This window comes from Rhinoraja longicauda, chromosome 30 (assembly GCF_053455715.1).
Source record: "Rhinoraja longicauda isolate Sanriku21f chromosome 30, sRhiLon1.1, whole genome shotgun sequence".
Taxonomy (NCBI): Eukaryota; Metazoa; Chordata; class Chondrichthyes; order Rajiformes; family Arhynchobatidae; genus Rhinoraja; species Rhinoraja longicauda.
The window spans coordinates 3597588-3616666 of record NC_135982.1 but is presented as its reverse complement, the minus strand read 5'-3'; the positions used below and the strand labels follow the sequence as shown (position 1 = coordinate 3616666).

At 44.6% G+C, this 19079-nt stretch overlaps 1 protein-coding gene across 8 annotated transcripts in view; it reads left to right on the top strand.

The window, feature by feature from the left end:
- acot7 (acyl-CoA thioesterase 7) overlaps positions 1 to 19079 on the top strand; it is a 288577-nt gene that overhangs the window by 234324 nt on the left and 35174 nt on the right. For all 8 annotated transcript variants that reach the window (XM_078425338.1, XM_078425332.1, XM_078425337.1 and 5 more), the window contains one exon: positions 13828 to 14012. In XM_078425338.1, the coding sequence (XP_078281464.1) occupies positions 13828 to 14012 (185 nt within the window). The remainder of the gene's footprint in view (positions 1 to 13827; positions 14013 to 19079) is intronic.

Here is a 19079-nt window from a genome sequence, read left to right as displayed (position 1 = left end):
GGTACAAATCGAAGGTATTTATTTCACAAAATGCTGGAGTAACTCAGCAGGTCAGGCAGCATCTCAGGAGAGAAGGAATGGGTGACGTTTCACATTACCCATTCCTTCTCTCCTGAGATGCTGCCTGACCTGCTGAGTTACTCCAGCATTTTGTGAAATAAATACCTTCGAAATGCTCCATTAAAGAGTCAGCGCAAATAAAATGTGTTGGTTGTACAACATTGTGCACTGCCTCTAGAGATGTTTCTGTTAAAACAAGTAACTAAAATATACAGTGAGCATGTTAATGTGTTGGCCCGTTATTGTTGGCTACCCTAACTTCAAACTGTAGGCGAAAGCTCTTTCCATCGAGAAGTGTATTCAGAGTCATCGAGTCAGACCCCTCAGTCCAAATTTCCCATGTCGACCAAGATGCTCCATCAACTCTAGTCCCATTCACACGCGTACACGTCAAAGCTATTCCTATCCATGTTCCTGTCCAGGAAAGAACTGCAGATGCTGGTTTAAATCGAAGGTAGACACAAAATGCTGGAGTAACTCAGCGGGACAGGCGGCATCTCTGGAGAGAAGGAATGGGTGACGTTTCAGGCCAAGACACTTCTTCAGTCTCAAGGAGGGTCTCAACCCGAAACGTCACCCATCCCTTCTCTCCAGGGATGCTGCCTGTCCAGCTGAGTTACTCCAGCATTTTGTGTCTACCCATGTCCCTGTCCAAATGTATTTTTAATGTTATTATGGTACCTGCCTCAACTACCTCTGCCAGCTAGTTCCATATACCCACCACCCTCTGTGTGAAAATGTTGCCCCTCAGGTTTCTATCAAGTCTTTGCCCTCTCACTTACACCTATGACCTCTGGTTCTTGATTTCCTTTCTGTGGTGCATTCACCCTATCGACAGTATTCACCCTTCTGTGCCCCCCTTAAGTACTTACGTTTAATGTTTGCTCTTCCTGCCATTGCAGCCCCTGGAGTTATAGAAAACGCAGAACAATGCCGTAAATCTCCAACTATTTTAGATCTACAAATTAGAAGAAATTTGTCACAAGCAGGACTCAAAACTGCCACTGTTTGCTCCAGTGCAATATTAATGTGTTGAACTTGCATGTAACTTAAGTCACATCTTTTAAAACGTTGTTAACCCAGCCATTAGAAAACTTGCTGGATGTAACATTAATGTCATGGCAGATGAACCCTAGCACTCACATCAGGACGATCAGACAGCGCTTCACAGTCTCGGATAAACTACTGCTCAGATGGAAATATTGCGAATTTCATGTCTTATCATGAAAGAAGAGCAAGATGTTTCAGCGAGTGTTTATTACCTACAGCTAGATTTCCTCCTGTGGCTTTGCAGACAAGTGGTCTGGACATGACTGCTCATTTTTAGTGGGAAATTGGAGCTGTGTTTGACTTGCCTGCTGGCTTGGCTGATTATCCAAGCACCCTGTGTGGAAGACCACAAGCAAGCTCAAGACGCCAGTTGGAAGCTAGCTGTTAATGGAGGTTAACGGAGTCTGACAATGCTCGAAAGTCATTGTTTCCGACTGTTAGCTTTAGAAAAGCACATCCATGACAGGATTTATTTTCATTTGGTTAATACTTAATACAGTGCCGTGTTACAATCAAGTAATGGAAGCGGATATAGGTGTAGAGCAGAGAAACGGAAGGAAGGCCATTTATTTTTAACTTCTCCACAGAAAAATGATAGCTTCTTATCAGAGTATTTGTACGTGTTATCAGGTTAATGATATTCACAGGCCAAATATAGCAGAGAAAGGATAAGCTTTGTTAGGAAGTGCAATGAAAAGGTAAAACTTATTTTTGGCATGTTGGTAATTGGTATGAAGAATTAACATGATGAAATTGGGTCTGTGGGAGTGTACCTGCCTTGAACGTTGTGTTTCACCAATACCTCCACAATCTAGAAGACTCTGAAGAAGGGTTCCAATCCTCCACAGAAGCTGCCTGACCCGCTGAGTTCCTCCAGCCCTCCACACTCTTAACTGCTGCCTTTCATCAACATGGGCGGCACGGTAGCGCCGCGGTAGAGTTGCTGCTTTACAGCGAATGCAGCGCCGGAGACTCAGGTTCGATCCTGACTACGGGTGCTGCACTGTAAGGAGTTTGCACGTTCTCCCCGTGACCTGCGTGGGTTTTCTCCGAGATCTTCGGTTTCCTCCCACACTCCAAAGACGTACAGGTATGTAGGTTAATTGGCTGGGTAAATGTAAAAATTGTCCCTAGTGGGTGTAGGATAGTGTTAATGTACGGGGATCACTGGGCGGCACGGACTTGGAGGGCCGAAAAGGTCTGTTTCCGGCTGTATATATATGATATGATATGATATGATATGATGATTAAATTGATGTTAATAAGTTGTAGAAGCAGAATTAGGCCATTCGGCCCATCAAGTCTACTCTGCCATTCAATCATGGTGATCTATCTTTTCCTCTCAACCTCATTCTCCTGCCTCCTCCCCATATCCCCAGGCACCCTTACTCTATCAAAATCTATCAATCTCTACCTTAAAAATATCCATTGACTTGGCCTCCACACCTTCTGTGGCAAAGAATTCCACTGATTCACCACACTCTGACTAAATAAATTCCTCCTCATCGCCTTTCTAAAGGTACATCCTTTTATTCTGAGGCTGTGGCCTCTGGTCCTAAACTCTCGCACTAGTGGAAACATCTTCTCCACATCCACTCTATCCAGACCCTTCATTATTCAGTAAGTTTCAATGAGGTCCCCCCCTCATTCTTCTAAACTCCAGCGAGTACAGGCCCAGTGCCGTCAAACATTCATGACATGTTAACCCAATCATTCCAAATTCACAACACTGAGCAGTTAGGGAAACAAAATCTTTTCATTGACAATATTTAAGAAAAGTCACTTGCAAACATAATGGTGCAGCTGTGAGCGCTGCGGCCTCGCAGCGCCAGGGACCTGGATTTGATGCTGACCCTTGGCTGCTGCCTGCTATCTGTGTACGTGGAGTTTGCACGCTCTCCCAGTGCCAGTGGGGCTCCTCCAGGTATATTGGTTTCTTCCCACATCCCAAAAGACATGGGGTTAATTGGCCTCTGTAAATTGTCCTGAGTGCTTTGAGAGTGGATGAGAAAGTGGGATAACATAGAACCAGCGTGACCAATGGTCGGCATGGACTCTGTGGGCCGAAGGGTCTGTTTCCAAACTATATCAATGAATCAATCAATAACAGTGCATAATATAGGTCACTCTGGATCACAATTCCAAATGTCCAACATGTCAGTTGAAGCCAGTGTTATCACCTTCATCTCAGCAGAGGCTTTAGTTTAGTTTACTTTATAGAAACAAAGATTTGAGGTGACATTTATCTCATTTAACTTCCCGTCAGAAGGTCATTAAAATTACTCAATACATAGTTGCTGCTGTTTAGCCTTGATCCATTGTCTCCTTGTATTCTGACGGCACGGTGGTGCAGCGGTAGAGTTGCTGCTTTACAGCGAATGCAGCGCCGGAGACCCAGGTTCGATCCTGACTACGGGTGCTGTACTGTAAGGAGTTTGTACGTTCTCCCCGTGACCTGCGTGGGTTTTCTCCGAGATCTTCGGTTTCCTCCCACACTCCAAAGACGTACAGGTATAATAATAATAATAATAATAATATTCATTTATTGTCATTGCAACGAGTACAACGAAATTAAAAAACAGCCAATCCTGACGGTGCGTACAAACATATATGCAATAAATGCAAAAACAAATAAATACATAAATACAATTAAATTAAGTACAAGATTTTTTAACGGTGTTGCCTAGTGCACAGGTAGTGTTCAGTTCTCGTATGGCCCTGGGGTAAAAACTGTTCTTAAGTCTGTTTGTTCGGGATTTGATTGACCTGAAACGTCGACCAGAGGGCAGATGAACAAACAGACGGTGGCCGGGGTGGGATGGATCTTTTATTATTTTGCCTGCTCTACTGAGGCAGCGCAGGCTGAACAGGTGCTCCAGGGAGGGCAGTGAGCAGCCGATGATTTTCTGGGCCGTCGTGATGACCCTCTGAAGGGCCTTCCTGTCCTTTTCTGAGCAGCTGGCATACCATGTGGTTATACAGTATGCCAGCACACTCTCGATGGAGCAGCGATAGAAGGACAACATGAGCTTCTCCTGCAGGTTGGTTTTCCTGAGGATCCTCAGGAAGTGGAGTCTCTGCTGTGCCTTCTTTACTGTGGTGATGGTGTTGGTAGACCAGGTGAGATCCTCTGCGATGTGCGTACCCAGGAACCTGAAAGCTGGTACCCTTTCCACGCAGACCCCATTGATGTAGAGTGGGTCGTAATCTCCACTGGTTTTTCTAAAGGTTAATTGACTGGGTAAATGTAAAAATTGTCCCTAGTGTGGGTAGGATAGTGTTAATAGTGTTAGTGTGCGGGGATCGCTGGGCGGCGCGGACTTGGTGGGCCGAAAAGGCCTGTTTCCGCGCTGTATCTGAAATATGAAAAAATAATAATAATTAAGTGACTTTAGGCACTCCTTAAGTGACTTTCAAAAATGCCATTGTTTCTTTGAACATATATTCTGTGCACCTATTTCTCTAATGAACTCATAAGGTCACAAGGAATAGGAGTTGAATTTGGCCATTCGGCCCATCAAGTTTACTCTGCCATGGCTGATCTATCTCTCCCTCCTAACCCCATTCTCCTGACTTCTCTCCATAACCTCTGACACCTGTACTAATCAAGAATCTGTCAATCTCTGCCTTAACTGCTCGATCCAGCAATGCAACTTTTATTTCAATCACACTTCCACATCTTTTTTCTGCTTCACCTCATCTAGTTCTGTGCCACTTGTAAGTAATTGTTTAAACGACTTGCACCAATTTGTACTCCATTATATTTCTTAATATAAAATACCATTTGCGTGTCATCTGCCAGACTGCGGATTTTTAAAAATTGTCATCCTCTACTGGGATTACCCGGTTCTCTTGTACAACCTGGTGACATCCGCTTGCTTACTCGACTGCAAGATGCTGGTTTTGTGGAGCTTGTCAACACTTACTGTGACCAGCAGGGTTGTCAGCACAGATGCCTGGCATGGTGCCAGTTGTTCCAAGTGCCCATTTAGAACTAGGATCACTGATAGGTGCCATCTGTGTTGATTTCTTAGTCCAGTTTGATGTTGCATCTTATTTCTACCATTTTTCACACCAGCCTTATGTTCCAGGATAATCCACAATAAATGTTTATTCTACTTCAAAGTATCTTCCAATTCCTCTACTGTTGAGTGTGATTGATCCTTTTCCTAACCATTGTTGACTTTAATTGTGAAATCATACACAAAAGAAGTCAGCAGTGAATGCATTAATGCACTCATTTTGAAATAGTCTTCAAGTCCTGAATATAAACTGAATTTTGCACTTCTTAAAATAATAGAACATAGAACAGGACAGTGCAGGAACAGGCCCTTGGCCCCACAATATTCAATACATCATATTCGCTGCAATTCCTTCCATCCAAGACCACAAGAAATTGCAGAGAATTATGGACGCAGCCCAGAACATCACACAAACCAACCACCCTTCCATTGACCCCATTTACACCACACAGTGCCTTGACAAGGTCAGCAGCATAATCAAGGACGAGTTACACCCCGGACACTCCCTCTTCTCCCCTCTCCCATCGGGCAAAAGGTATAGAAGTGTGAAAACGCACACCTCCAGATTCAGGGACAGTTTCTTCCCAGCTGTTATCAGGCAACTGAACCATCCTAGCACAACTAGAGAGCAATCCTGAACTACCATCTACCTAATTGCTGATGCTCGGACTATCCTTGATCGGACTTTACTGGTTTCACCTTGCACTAAACATCATTCCCTTTTCATGTATCTAACATTGTGAATGGCTCGATTGTAATCATGTAGTGTCTTTCCGCTGACTGGTTAGCACGCAACGAAAGCTTTCCACTGTACCTCGGTACACGTGACAATAAACTAAACTTTGATCTATAGGATTCCTATTTAATGGTGCAGAACCTATTGTCCTATCCGTTGTCTGTTCTGAAATTGCTTCCTATGCAATAGGTTTCAGTAATCAGTTCTCATTATTACCAATGTGGAACTAAGTGGGTCAGAACAGTAGTTTACTTTAATTTAGTGTAGTTTATAGATATTCAGCATGGAAACAGGCCCTTTGGCCCACCAAGTCTGCGCCCACCATTAATCATCCCACGCACGAGTTCTATCTGACACGCTAGGGACAATTTACAGAAACCAATTAACCTGCACGTCTTTGGGATTTGGGAGAAAACTGAAGCACCCGGAGAAAATCCACACAGTCACAGGAAAAACGGACAAATTCTGTACAGAGAGCACCTGTGGTCAGGATCGAACCCGGGTCTCTGGTGCCGTAAGGCAGTAACTCTACTGTGCCACCCACAAGTTTTTCACATCTGATTTTTTTTAGCTTCTGAATCAGATCCAGCAAAGTCCATTATTTCAAGAAAATTGAACACTTTCATGCTGCATTATCGTTCAGATCAGACGTAAAAATTTCCCCCTTTTGTTAGCTCATTTGAGTGCATAAAATCTCATGACATTATGCACTAATGTCTTTTTTTTGCAGTTTTATTTTCACTGCCTTGTATAATGTATGTGTAATTTATGTATAATTCATATTGTAGTATGTTGTCTACGTACCTGCGATGCTACTGCAAGCAAGATTGTCATTGTACCTGTACTTCACCGTACTCCTGCATATGACAATGTACTCAGCGTGACTCGTTTTGAAGAAAAGGAGTAAGTTCTCCTAGTGCCTTCGTCGAGATTCCTGCCTGAACCAGCACCGATAGAAAGCTGATGTTCATTGACTGCAGTTTGCAAAATGTTCCAAGAAAATAACACAGTGGCACAGCAGAAGAGTTGTTGCCTCACAGCACCAGAGACCCGGGTTCGATCCTGACTGTGGGTGCTGCCTGTATGACAATAGACAATAAGCCATTGGGTCCTTTGAGCCAGCACCGCCATTCAATGTGATCATGGCTGATCATCCAGAATCAGTACCCCGTTCCTGCCCTCTCCCCAAACACCCTGACTCTGCTATTATTAAGAGCTCTATCTAACTCTCTCTTGAAAGCATCCAGAGAATTGGCCGCCACTGCCTTCTGAGGCAGAGAATTCCACAGATTTACAACTCTCTGAGTGAAAACGTTTTTCCTCGTCTCCATTCTAAATGGCCTACCTCTTATTCTTAAACTGTGGTCCCTGGTTCTGAACTCCCCCAACATTTCATCCTTCTAAGTTCCAATGTATACATGCCCAGTCGTTCCAGTCTTTCAACATACGACAGTCCCGCCATTCCGGGAATTAACCTAGTGAACCTACGCTGCACGCCCTCAATAGCAAGAATGTCCTTCCTCAAAGTTGGAGACCAAAACTGCACACAATACTCCAGGTGCGGTCTCACTAGAGCCCTGTACAACTGCAGAAGGACCTCTTTGCTCCTATACTCAACTCCTCTTGTCATGAAGGCCAACATGCCATTAGCTTTCTTCATTGCCTGCATGCTTCCTTTCAGTGATTGATGCACTAGGACACCCAGATCTCTTTGTACTTCCCCTTTTCCTAACTTGACACCATTCAGATAATAATCTGCCTCCCTGTTCTTACCACCAAAGTGGATAACCTCACATTTATCCACATTAAACTGCATCTGCCATGCATCCGCCCACTCACACAACCTGTCCAAGTCACCCTGCAACCTCATAGCATTTTCCTCACAGTTCACACTCCCACCCAGCTTTGTGTCATCTTCAAATTTGCTAATGTTACTTTTAATCCCTTCATCTAAGTCATTAATGTATATTGTCAAGATACATTAATGATTCGGTCCCAGCACCGAGCCTTGCAGTAGCCCACTAGTCACTGCCTGCCATTCTGAAAGGAACTCGTTAATCCCTACTCTTTGTTTCCTGTCTGCCAACCAATTATCTATCCATGTCAGTACCCTACCCCCATTACCATGTGCTCTACTTTTTCCCACTAATCTCCTCTATGGGACCTTATCAAAGGTTTTTTGAAAGTCCAGGTACACTACATCCACTGGCGAAAGTCCACGTACACTACATCCATATGGAGTTTGAACGTTCTCCCCGTGACCACGTGGGTTTTCTCCGGGAGCTTCGTTTTCCACCCACGCTTCAAAGACTTTAGACTTCAGAGATACAGAGTAGAAACAGGCCCTTCGGCCCACCGAGTCTGTGCCGACCACGATCACCCCATACACCAGCACTATCCTACACACTAGGGACAATTTCCCAAAGCCAATTAACTTACAAACCTGTACGTCTTTGGAATGTAGGAAGAAACCGGAGCACCCGGAGAAAACCCTTACGGTCACAGGGAGAACGTATAAACTGCACACAGACAGCAAGACGTATGGGTTTGTAGACAAGGTAGAATTGTAAATTCTCCCTAGTGTATGTGGAGGAGAGTATGTGCAGGGATCATTGGTCGAAGCGGACTCGATGGGCCGAAGGGCATGTTTCTGTGCTATATAACTAAACTGAACTCCATTTGTCCACATTATTCAAGCATTCGCACTTCAAAATTAGCTAATACTCTGATGCAACTTAGTGCATCCGGAAACCACAGTAAGATGTTATTTAGTCAGAGTCGTACAGTGTGGAAACAGGCCCCACAGTGCTGCTTGTCCATGTGATCGAGATGCCCCATCACCACCAATCCCACTTGCCCATATTTGTCCATCTATATACTAAAACTCTCATTTGTTTGTTTGTTTGTTCCTGAACTACAGCCAAAACGGTACACGATAGCGTGACAATTTTAGGCCCATCTTACTCACCGTCGTCCCTTTGGTGCTAATGGGCGAAGTTTCATTGAAATCGGTGTTATATTAAAATCGTTATTCACATTTTAAAGTTTAAATCTATCTCCTAGGGAGGGAGGGGGAGGGAGTGAGGGAGGGGGAGGAGGGAGGATAAGGGGGGGTTGAGGGGGTGGAGAGGGGGCAGGGGAAGGGCAGGGGAAGGGGAGGGGAAGGGGGGGAGGTGGAGAGAGGGAGAGGGGAGGAGGGAGGGAGGGAAGGGGATGGGGGTGGAGGGAGGAGGAGGGGGAGGGGAGGGGGGGAGGGGAGGGGAGGGGGGAGGAGGGAGGGGAGGGGGAGAGGGGAGGGAGGAGGAGAGGGTGCTGCACCAATGCAGGAGAGGAATACTTTGTCTAGTATTCCTCTAAACCTTTCCTATCCACACACGTTGTTTCCTTTCAAATATTTAGACTGAGTTATCTTTATCATATCAGCCATTCTTTCAGCATTTTCAACCCTTGCTTCAAGTGTTTCCTCTTTTGACAAAACTTCATTGTGCATGGAAACTTGCCGGGAGGTTGTACTCTTCAAAGGTTTTGGTTTGGCCTGGCGCATAACTGCGGTGTGTGATTTCGGGAAGATCTGAAGCCGTTTGTATTGAAGCTGTTGATGTGGGACCACCTTATGGAGACAAACTCAAATCACCTAAAACATAACTGCAACTAGTGAGGACGGAAGGTTAATAAGTTTTCAGACACCCAAGTGTAGTTCACTGCTCAGTAACCTTGAAATTTAATTTAAAAGACCTTTAATGTTGCCTGTCCTATGCAAGATTTCCATTTCTTAGATCGTCAGCCACTAAACTGGCTGTACGGAATAAGTCTTCTGGCTGTACATCAGTCAAACTCCCACAAGTAACATAACTGCGCTTTTAATGACAATTTAATCATGCTCCATTGTTTACCCCAGTTTCAATTGCAATCAACTTCTTCCAAAATCAAAACTACGGGGAGAAATTAAAAAGACCTACAGAGTAGTTCCAGACCTGAAAGGTGGGGGGGGGGGGGCATGACTGGTGGTTTTCAAAAGCTTCCCCTGCCAGAGGGCACCATCTGCAATACCATGCCTGATGCTTGGCAGATGGATGGCCAGTTAATATGTCTGGAATTTCCAGCAGCTTATTTTAATTAACAATAAATTGGGAGCATTTCAATCTTCTGACGTGTGCTTCCATGCAGTGTAACCTCGACATGTTAAATTCATCTGGTGTGTGGTCCTTTCTCCTGCCCCACCTGTTAACAATCTTCTCCAGCTGTATAAATGTATTTTCCTGCCTTCCATACAGCACAGAATGGGGCGTTTTCTGTTTTATTGCACCTGTCCTCGTATGGTGAAGGAGTTGTTCAGTTAATCAGAGAGTCAAACAGTGTGGAAATAGATCCTTCAGGCCAACTTGCCCACGCCTACCAACATGCCCCTTCTGCACGTTCCAACTGCTTGCTTTTGGCCTAAATCCCTCTAAACCTGTCCTATCCATGTACCTGTCTAAATGCTTCTTAATGGTCCTGCTCCCTAGTCCTTTTCAACTGTATTCAATTCAGTACTAGAAAATGAGTATTGCATTTCTTTGAAAAACGCCTTCAGAGAGTAGAGTCCAGATCATAAAAACTTGCAAAAATATAGCTTTCTTACTTCCGCTCAGACAATTGCCAGAAATCCTTGTCCTCTGGCTCCTGACCTGCCATGTGCAATCTTTGCTGGTCACAGTCAGTGGCCCTGAGAATATTGTGGGAGGCCCGTGTTTTAAGCATGGAGAATGTGACTGGGACTCTAGCACAGTAATGGAGGAGGGGAGTGTGGGGAGCTATCAGCTGCCTTCCTGAGGCAGCGATTCCTATTGATCCCTGCTGTGGTGGGGAGGTCTGCATCGGTGACAGACAGGGCAATGTCAACAACTTTCTGCACCCATCTTAGTTCTTGAGCCTTCAAATTTCCGAACCAGGCCACGATGCAAGCACTCATACGCTCTCCACGGTACACTTAGAAGTTCAATAGATTACTTGGGGACCTGCCAAACCCAAACCAATTAAAAACATAGAAAAACAGGTGCAGGAGTAGACCATTCGGCCCTTCGAGCCAGCACCACCATTCAATATGATCATGGCTGATCATCTAAAATCAGTACCCCGTTCCTGCTTTGTCCCCATATCCCTTGATTCCTTTAGCCCTAAGAGCTAAATCTAACTCTCTCTTGAAAACATCCAGTGAATTGGCCTCCACAGCCTTCTGCAGCAGAGAATTCCACAGATTCACAACTCTCTGGGTGAAGAAGTTTCTCATCATCTCAGTCCTAAATGGCCTACCCCTTATTCTTAAACTGTGACTCCTGGTTCTGGACTCCCCCAACATTGGGAAAATTTCTCTTCCACCTAGCCTGTCCAATCCTTTAAAAAATTTATATGTTTCTATAAGATCCCCTCTCATTCCAGTGAATACAAGCCCAGTCGACCCATTCTCTCATGGTATGTCAATCCCGCCATCCCGGGAATTAACCTGGTGAACCTACGCTGCACTCCCTCAATAGCAATAATGTCCTTCCTCAAATTAGGAGACCAAAACTGCACACAATACTCCAGGTGTGGTCTCACCAGGGCCCTGTACAACTGCAGTAGGACCTCCTTGCTCCTAAACTCAAATCCTCTCGCAATGAAGGGCAACATGCCATTAGCCTTCGTCACTGCCTACTGTACCTGCATACTTACTTTCAGTGACTGATGTACAAGCACACCCAGGTCTCGTTGCACTTCCCCTTTTCCTAATCTGACACCATTCAGATCTGCTTTCCTGTTCTTGCCACCAAAGGGGTAACCTCACATTTGTCCACATTATACTGATTCTGCCATGCATCTGCCAACTCACCCAACCTATCCAAGTCACCCTGCAGCCTCTTAGCAGCCTCATCGCAGCTCACACTGCCACCCAGCTTTGTGTCATCCGCAAACTTGGAGATATCACGTTTAATTCCCTCGTCTAAATTGAAACCGTTTTGCTGTTGTTTCCACATTTTGCCCACTCTGGTAATTTTACAAACAAAAATGTGTTAAATCTATCACTGAAGATCAAAAACCATCTTCCTTTTTTATTGGTGATAATATTCATTTTAATATCCCTGCTGACAGATCCACTCTACATAAGTCACGAAAGGAATGGGTGGTAATTCAAGACTTTCATCCCATTATTTCTTCCAAAGCAGATAATAAATGGCTCATAACATCAATCCAATTGGAAGATATCTGAGATGAACACGTAACCGGAGAGATCATGTAAAGGGGAGGAGGTCAGGTTCCTAAGCCATGGGGCCCAGTGCAGACTGAGTACATTAGAACTGAGCAGGGTCAGGGTGGCTGATGTTCTCTAGCGCTGTCTTGGAGAATTCCAACTAAAATGGCAGTACAGAATAAAGTGGATAAAAATCCAAAGAGTGGTAGAGGTGGCATATTCCACTTACTTTCCAAAATGCATTTCCCATTCATTCCATTGAAACGGCATTTCTGAAGCGGAATAAAACACATAAAAATATCACATGGTGCCACCAAGTGATAGTCCTGATGCTATAACGATGTAAGCTCATTCTCCCAATCTACCACATGCAATCCCTGCACATTTTTTATTACCTGCACTTTCTCTGTAACTGTAACACTATACTCTGCATATGGACACAAAGTGCAGGAGTAACAGCGGGTCAGGCAGCATCTCTGGAGAAATGGAATAGGTGACGTTTCAAAATGTCACCTTTTCCTTTTCTCCAGAGATGCTGCCCGACCCGTTGAGTTACTCCAGCAATTTGTGTCTATCTTCAGTATAAAGCAGCACCTGCAGTTCTGCACTTCCTTCCCACACACTCTGTTTCCTTTCCTTTTTTTAGCACTACTTGTACATGGTTTGATTGTACACTCAAGTCTGGTACAATTGGCTGGACAGCACACAAAATAAAGCTTTTTCCTCTCGGTACAGGTGACAATAGTAAATCAACACCAAACCCAAGACCAAGTAAACTGAAGATAGACACAAAAAGCTGGAGTAACTCAGCAGGACAGGCAGCATCCCTGGAGAGAAGGAATGGGTGACGTTTTGGGTCGAGATCTTCTTCGCTGATCCCCACAAGTTGTTGTTGTTGTTCGTCCTTCGGGTTCGAAGATGACCATGACTTCACTTTATGTTTCTGTATGTCACTGTATGTTTCTTTTTTTTTCCTAGTCAGATGTGCAGCACTTTGGTCAACGTGGGTTGTTTTTAAATGTGCTATACAAATAAATTGACTTGACTTGACTTGACTTTCAATCTTATTATTTCGACCGCTGATTGGGATCGCCGCCAGCCGCGGTATGCTGGCCGAGGTTGAAGTCATGACTTGCGCTTGACTTGGATTTAAGTGAGGGGGAGTTGCACAGATCGTCGGCCTCACTCTCTCGTCCCGGCCTATCCCACAAGTAAACTGAAACAGTCAGCTTTTGGTAGAGCTTGTAAACTGTCTTCCTTTATCTGAGTGGTGCAACCTTAGAGTTGCTGCCTTACAGCGCCAGAGACACGGGTTCCATCCTGACTGTATGGAGTTTGTACATTCTCCCTATGATTGTGTGGGTTTTCACCGGGTGCTCCGGTTTCCTCCCACGCTCCACAGATGTGCAGGTTTTGTAGATTAATTGGCTTCAGTAAAATTGTAAATCGTCCCGTGTGCGTGTAGGATAGCGTTAGTGTACGGGGATCACTGGTCGGCACGGACTCAGCGGGCCGAAGGGCCTGTTTCTGCGATGTATCTCTAAACTAAACTAAAGGGATGGGAGTTCTCCTGTTGTCTTGGCCAACATTAGACAGTGCTGTGAGAGACGAACTACTCACAGTTGCTGCACTTCAACAAAGGTCCACCTGCTGTGGGATGGAACGAGTTTGTGAAATGCACGATTGTCGTTCACTGTCCTTGCTTTGATTACTGAAGTTAATCTAACCAGAGGCAATGTTTCCACCTGCAGGGTCTGTGATTAACGTGTCTGGCCGAATGACATTTACCAGCAATAAATCCATGGAGATTGAAGTTGTTGTGGATGTTGACCATGTCTTGAAAAGTCCGCAAGAATCAGCGCATGCTGTCACCGCGTTCTTCACTTATGTCTCCCTGGGCAAGGATGGAACGGCACTTCCTATCCCCACACTGAAGGTGAGAGGATGTATCTATTTGTATTCTCACTTTTATGCACAATTGTGGAATTTAGCTTCTCTGCACAAAGCCAAGAGCTAATGCTGTATTGTTAGTGCCACTGAATGGAGCATAAAGTCCCTGTCCCAGTTAGACGTTTTTTAAGGCGACTGCCGGCAACTGTCATAGTCGTAGCAGGTCGGCGAAAAACTGGTGATTGGACCCCCCCTACACCAATGTCTACGACAAGCTACAACAATCCACCACCCAGTCGACATCTAGCTACGGCAAGCTACCGACAACCGTCGACCCAATCGTCGCAAGTAGAACGTCCACCTACGACCGCACCTACGACAACCTACCACCACAGAGGCGACAACCTACGACAACCAAAGTCAACCTACGTCCACCCGCAACAAGCTACGACACTGAAGACTGATGACAACTGCAGACAATTCACGTTTCACCCAGTTTCCCTATAATAGGGGGTGTACGGTTGGGTTTCCAATCATTCTGCATCATGACTATTTGAAAGTGATGCCATGAGAAACTACTCTGAAATACAATAACTTCATGCATCAATATTCCATCAAAATGTGAAGAATTACCTTTATTGATATTCAAACAAAATTTTTAATAAGGTTGATAAGAACATACAACAGCGCATACAAAAATATTGTAATAAACTTCAATAAATTTCAATACACTTCAAACTTTAAAATTCAAACTTTAAACAGAATACAAGTGCAAATGCATACAAAACCTAACACCATTTATGGACACTTTACACTGATGGATGATCAGATCACGTCCACACTTGGAATTCGCCGAAGTCAGCACCGGCGACAACCTACATCACCTGGCGACAACCTACATCACCTGGCGACAACCTACATCACCTGGCGACAACCTACGTCACCTGGTGACAACCCGGCGACAACCTACGTCACCCGGCGACAACCTACGTCACCTGGCGACAACCCGGCGACAACCTACGTCACCCGGCGACAACCTACGACAGCGCCTACGTCAGGAGACGTCAAGCTACGCTCATTGGCGTCAAACCAACAGTTGCCGAAAAATTTCATGCCTTCATAAAATCCAGCAACGACCAGAAAAATGCTATGACTCTTTGGAGACGACTCACGACCGTGCCCGCGACACCCCGGCGACCGTGTGGTGACAGCCTAGTCGCCTGTAGTCGCCTAAAACATCGCCAAACTGGCACAGGGGCTTTACTGTGTTCACTACACTAGGCAATGTTTAGTTCTCATTTGAAGTTGGGGAGTGGACTGGATCTTTCCATTTGCTGGAACTAGGGGAGTTCTTGGAGAGTAATCTTCATTAATAACTGAAGACTAAGGTCATGTCTGAAGAATTGCCTGGTCAGTTTAAGGGCCTGCAAACCAAATACAACATTTCCAGAGGTAAACTTTCAGTGCCTGATATTGGACCGTTTTATCAGTTAAATTCAGCTTATTACAGAGAAACATAGAAACATAGAAAATAGGTGCAGGAGGAGGCCATTCGGCCCTTCGAGCCAGCACCGCCATTCATTGTGATCACGGCTGATCGTCCCCAATCAATAACCCGTGCCTGCCTTCTGCCCATATCCCTTGATTCCACTAGCCCCTAGAGCTCTATCTAACTCTCTCTTAAATCCATCCAGTGATTTGGCCTCCACTGCCCTCTGGCAGAGAATTCCACAAATTCACAACTCTCTGGGTTGTACCTTGACTAACAGATTATGTGTTGTGAAAGAAAGGGAAAGATCTGTTTTAAGACACCATACTTAAAGGTCTGTCCCATCCCGGTTATTCCTTCTTCTCTCCGTTCTCATCGGGCAGAAGATGCAGAATCTTGAAAGCGTGTACCACCAGACTCAGGAACAGCTTCTTCCCCTCTGTTGTCAGGCTTCTGAACGGTCTTTACAGAAGCTAAGGTGCAGTCCGATTCACCTCTACCCCATTGCCTACATTGAACTTTGTCTCTGGAAGTAATGCTCGACAACGCTGAGAACTATATTCTGCACTCTCTATCTTCCCCTTTGCTCTACCTATTGTACCTGAGTTTGGCTTGATTGTAATTATAGTTTTATCTGATCTGATTGGATAGCAAAGCTTTTAACTAAACCTCAGTGCATGTGATAATAATAAACCTAATCCTACTCATTGTTCCTTTATGGATGAATTTTTATGCATACTTTTACCCACAATTTTTGAACATTTTCCTTTTATCTATAAATTTCATGCATATCCCTGATGTATAATATCATTTCAAATTACACAGGGCGGCACGATGGCGCAGCGGTAGAGTTGCTGCCTTACAGTGCCAGAGACCCAGGTTCAATCCTGTTTTGTATGTTCTCCCTGTGATCGGACTGATTTTTTCTGGGTGCACTGGTTTCCTCCCACATTCCAAAGATGTGCAGGTTTGTAGGTTAAATGACCTCTGTAAATTGTCCCTAGTGCGTAGGATAGAACTAGTATACGGGTGATAATTGGTTGGCGTGGGCCAAAGGGCCTATTTCCACGCTGTCTCTCCAAACTAAACTGAACTGAACTAAACTAAAATGACAACACTACTGAAAAGACATTATTTTCATCTTTATCATGTTTATTTTACTCTGGAAGTTAGGTTTAATTTGGCAGCATGTTGTTCAGTTGGGCCAAAGGGCTTGTTCCTGCGTTGTACTCTTCTATTTCTGAATGTGCTTAGCCCCAAATGTTCTCTGAATCTCTGAATGTGATACATTTGCCTAACACGTCCTTAAACACTGTACATGGTTTGCAAACATATCCTCATCGAAAAGCTGTTTAAATTCACCCTGTGACTGACCCGCTGAGTTGCTCCAGCACTTTGTGTTTTTTGCTCAAAATTCCAGCCTCTGCAATTCGTTACGTTTAAATTCACCTTGAGCTGTTTCCAGACATTGTTACTTGGATAGGCGTTTTTTTCTCAAATTAAAATCATTTTTGTTTTGCATCTTTTTTTCCCTTTTTTTAAAAATCAAAAATATTTATTCAAATATTAAAATAATATATACAATACAATAAAACCAAAACAGGACCCACTACATCTGTTTTCCCTCTTGGCGGTTCCACACATGACATGTCAGAGGGGTGCTGGCTTGACAGTGACAGCTCTGGTCTCCTGAGTACCATTCAAAACTGAGTAGCTGACGCAATGGTGACACTGATGCCAGGTGGTGTGGGACTAGGCAACATAACTCTACCACCCATAAACAAGGAAATGCAGTGAGTTTAACAGGAATGATCAGGAAGGAACTGCAGATGCTGGTTTAAATCGACTGAAGAAGGGTCTCGACCCGAAACGTCACCCATTCCTTCTCTCCAGAGATGCTGCCTGTCCCGCTGAGTTACTCCAGCGTTTTGTGTCTAACAGGAAAGATTGTTTTCTAATGCGAAGCAAAACGATGGAAAAAGGGTTATAAAAGCATTCACCTCCTCCACCTGTCATCACATTGGCTCGGTTTCATATCATACGTTGCGGAGTGCTGGGCATGTTCCACAGCCTCACCACTTACTGCACGTGATAGACAAAGAAACCTAATGTACGAGTCGCTGCACACACAAGGAAGTGCAGGTGCTGGTTTACGAAGAAAAGAAACAAAACGACGGAGTAACTCAGTGGGTCATGCAGGATCTCTTTAGAACGTGGATTGTAACGTTTCTGGTTGGGTCTCTTTAAGAACTGCCCACATGAAGCCATTTGGTTTTCTCCTATCTGTGACATTTCCTTTCCTCTATACATCCCTCCCCCACCTTCCTTCCTACTGAAAACAACTTGTATTTCTGTCCTTCCCAGTTTTGAGATGTGAAATCCTGAACAGGTACATGGATAGGAAAGGTTTCGAGGGATATGGGCCAAACGCGGGCATCTTGGTCAACATGGACGAGGTGGGCCGAAGGGCATGTTTCCGTGCCGTGTGACTCTGTGACTCGTTAGCTGTTTCTCTTCACGTACATGCTGCCTCTTCATCTAAGTATTTTCAGCATTTTCTGCTTCAGTTTCTCGACCATGCCTGCCTGTGGGATGGAATGTGCTGCCCACTGCCTTTCACATCACGGACTTTGTCCTCCCTGCCTTCCCTCTGTCCTGCAATCCGATGCCTCTCCAGTATTAATCACGACAGAGGAGGACAGTTGATGCAGCCCGATTCTATTCCAAATGTCAATTTTATTTCATCCTTCGTCCACATCCAGGCTGAGCTGAACTCATTGTCCTCCAGGCAGTCACCTTGGTCTTCAAAAATCACATGGTATTTGTAGCTTAGATAAAAATAATAAAATGGTCATAATTGATAGCTGAACAGATAAAAATCACATTCGCATTGATGTGTCAAGATAAGAAGATAACCTTGTTCAATAAATAAAAATAGCAACATGGCCTTTCTGTTGTATATATTAATAGTGCTCCTGCCTGTGCATCGTATATAAATAGCACCATCACCAGTTTGTTTGCGCTGCCTTCAGGTGACATTTGGATATTTCTTTGGCTATTTTTAAATCCATTTCTACTCTGAGCAATTTGAGAAGAGTAAAAACTAAACACAGATCGTGCTAGTGCTGAGAGTGCCCGGGATATGTCCAGTGAACTAGAATACAAAAACAGGGATGTAATGCTAAGGCTTTATAATCCACTGGTCAGACCACGATTGGAGTATTGTGAACAGTTTTGGGCCCATATCCGAGGAAGGATGTGGTCCAGGGGAAGTTTACGAGAATGAATCCAGGAATGATTGGGTTAACATATGATAAGCGGCATTGGGCACTGGGCCTGTAGTCGTTGGAGTTTAGAAGTATGAGGCAGGGACTTCATCAAAACTTACCGAATAGTGAAAGGCCTGGATAGAGTGGATGTGGAGAGGATGTTTCCACAAGTGGGAGAGTCTAGGACTAGAGGGCATAGCCTCAGAATAAAAGCATCCAAAAACATACAGGTTTGTAGGTTAGTTGCCTTTGGTAAAATTGTAACTTGTCCCTAGTGTGTAAGCTAGTGCTCGTGTGATTGCTGGTTGGTGTTGACTCGGTGGGCCAAAGGGCCTGTTTCCACGCTGCATCTCTA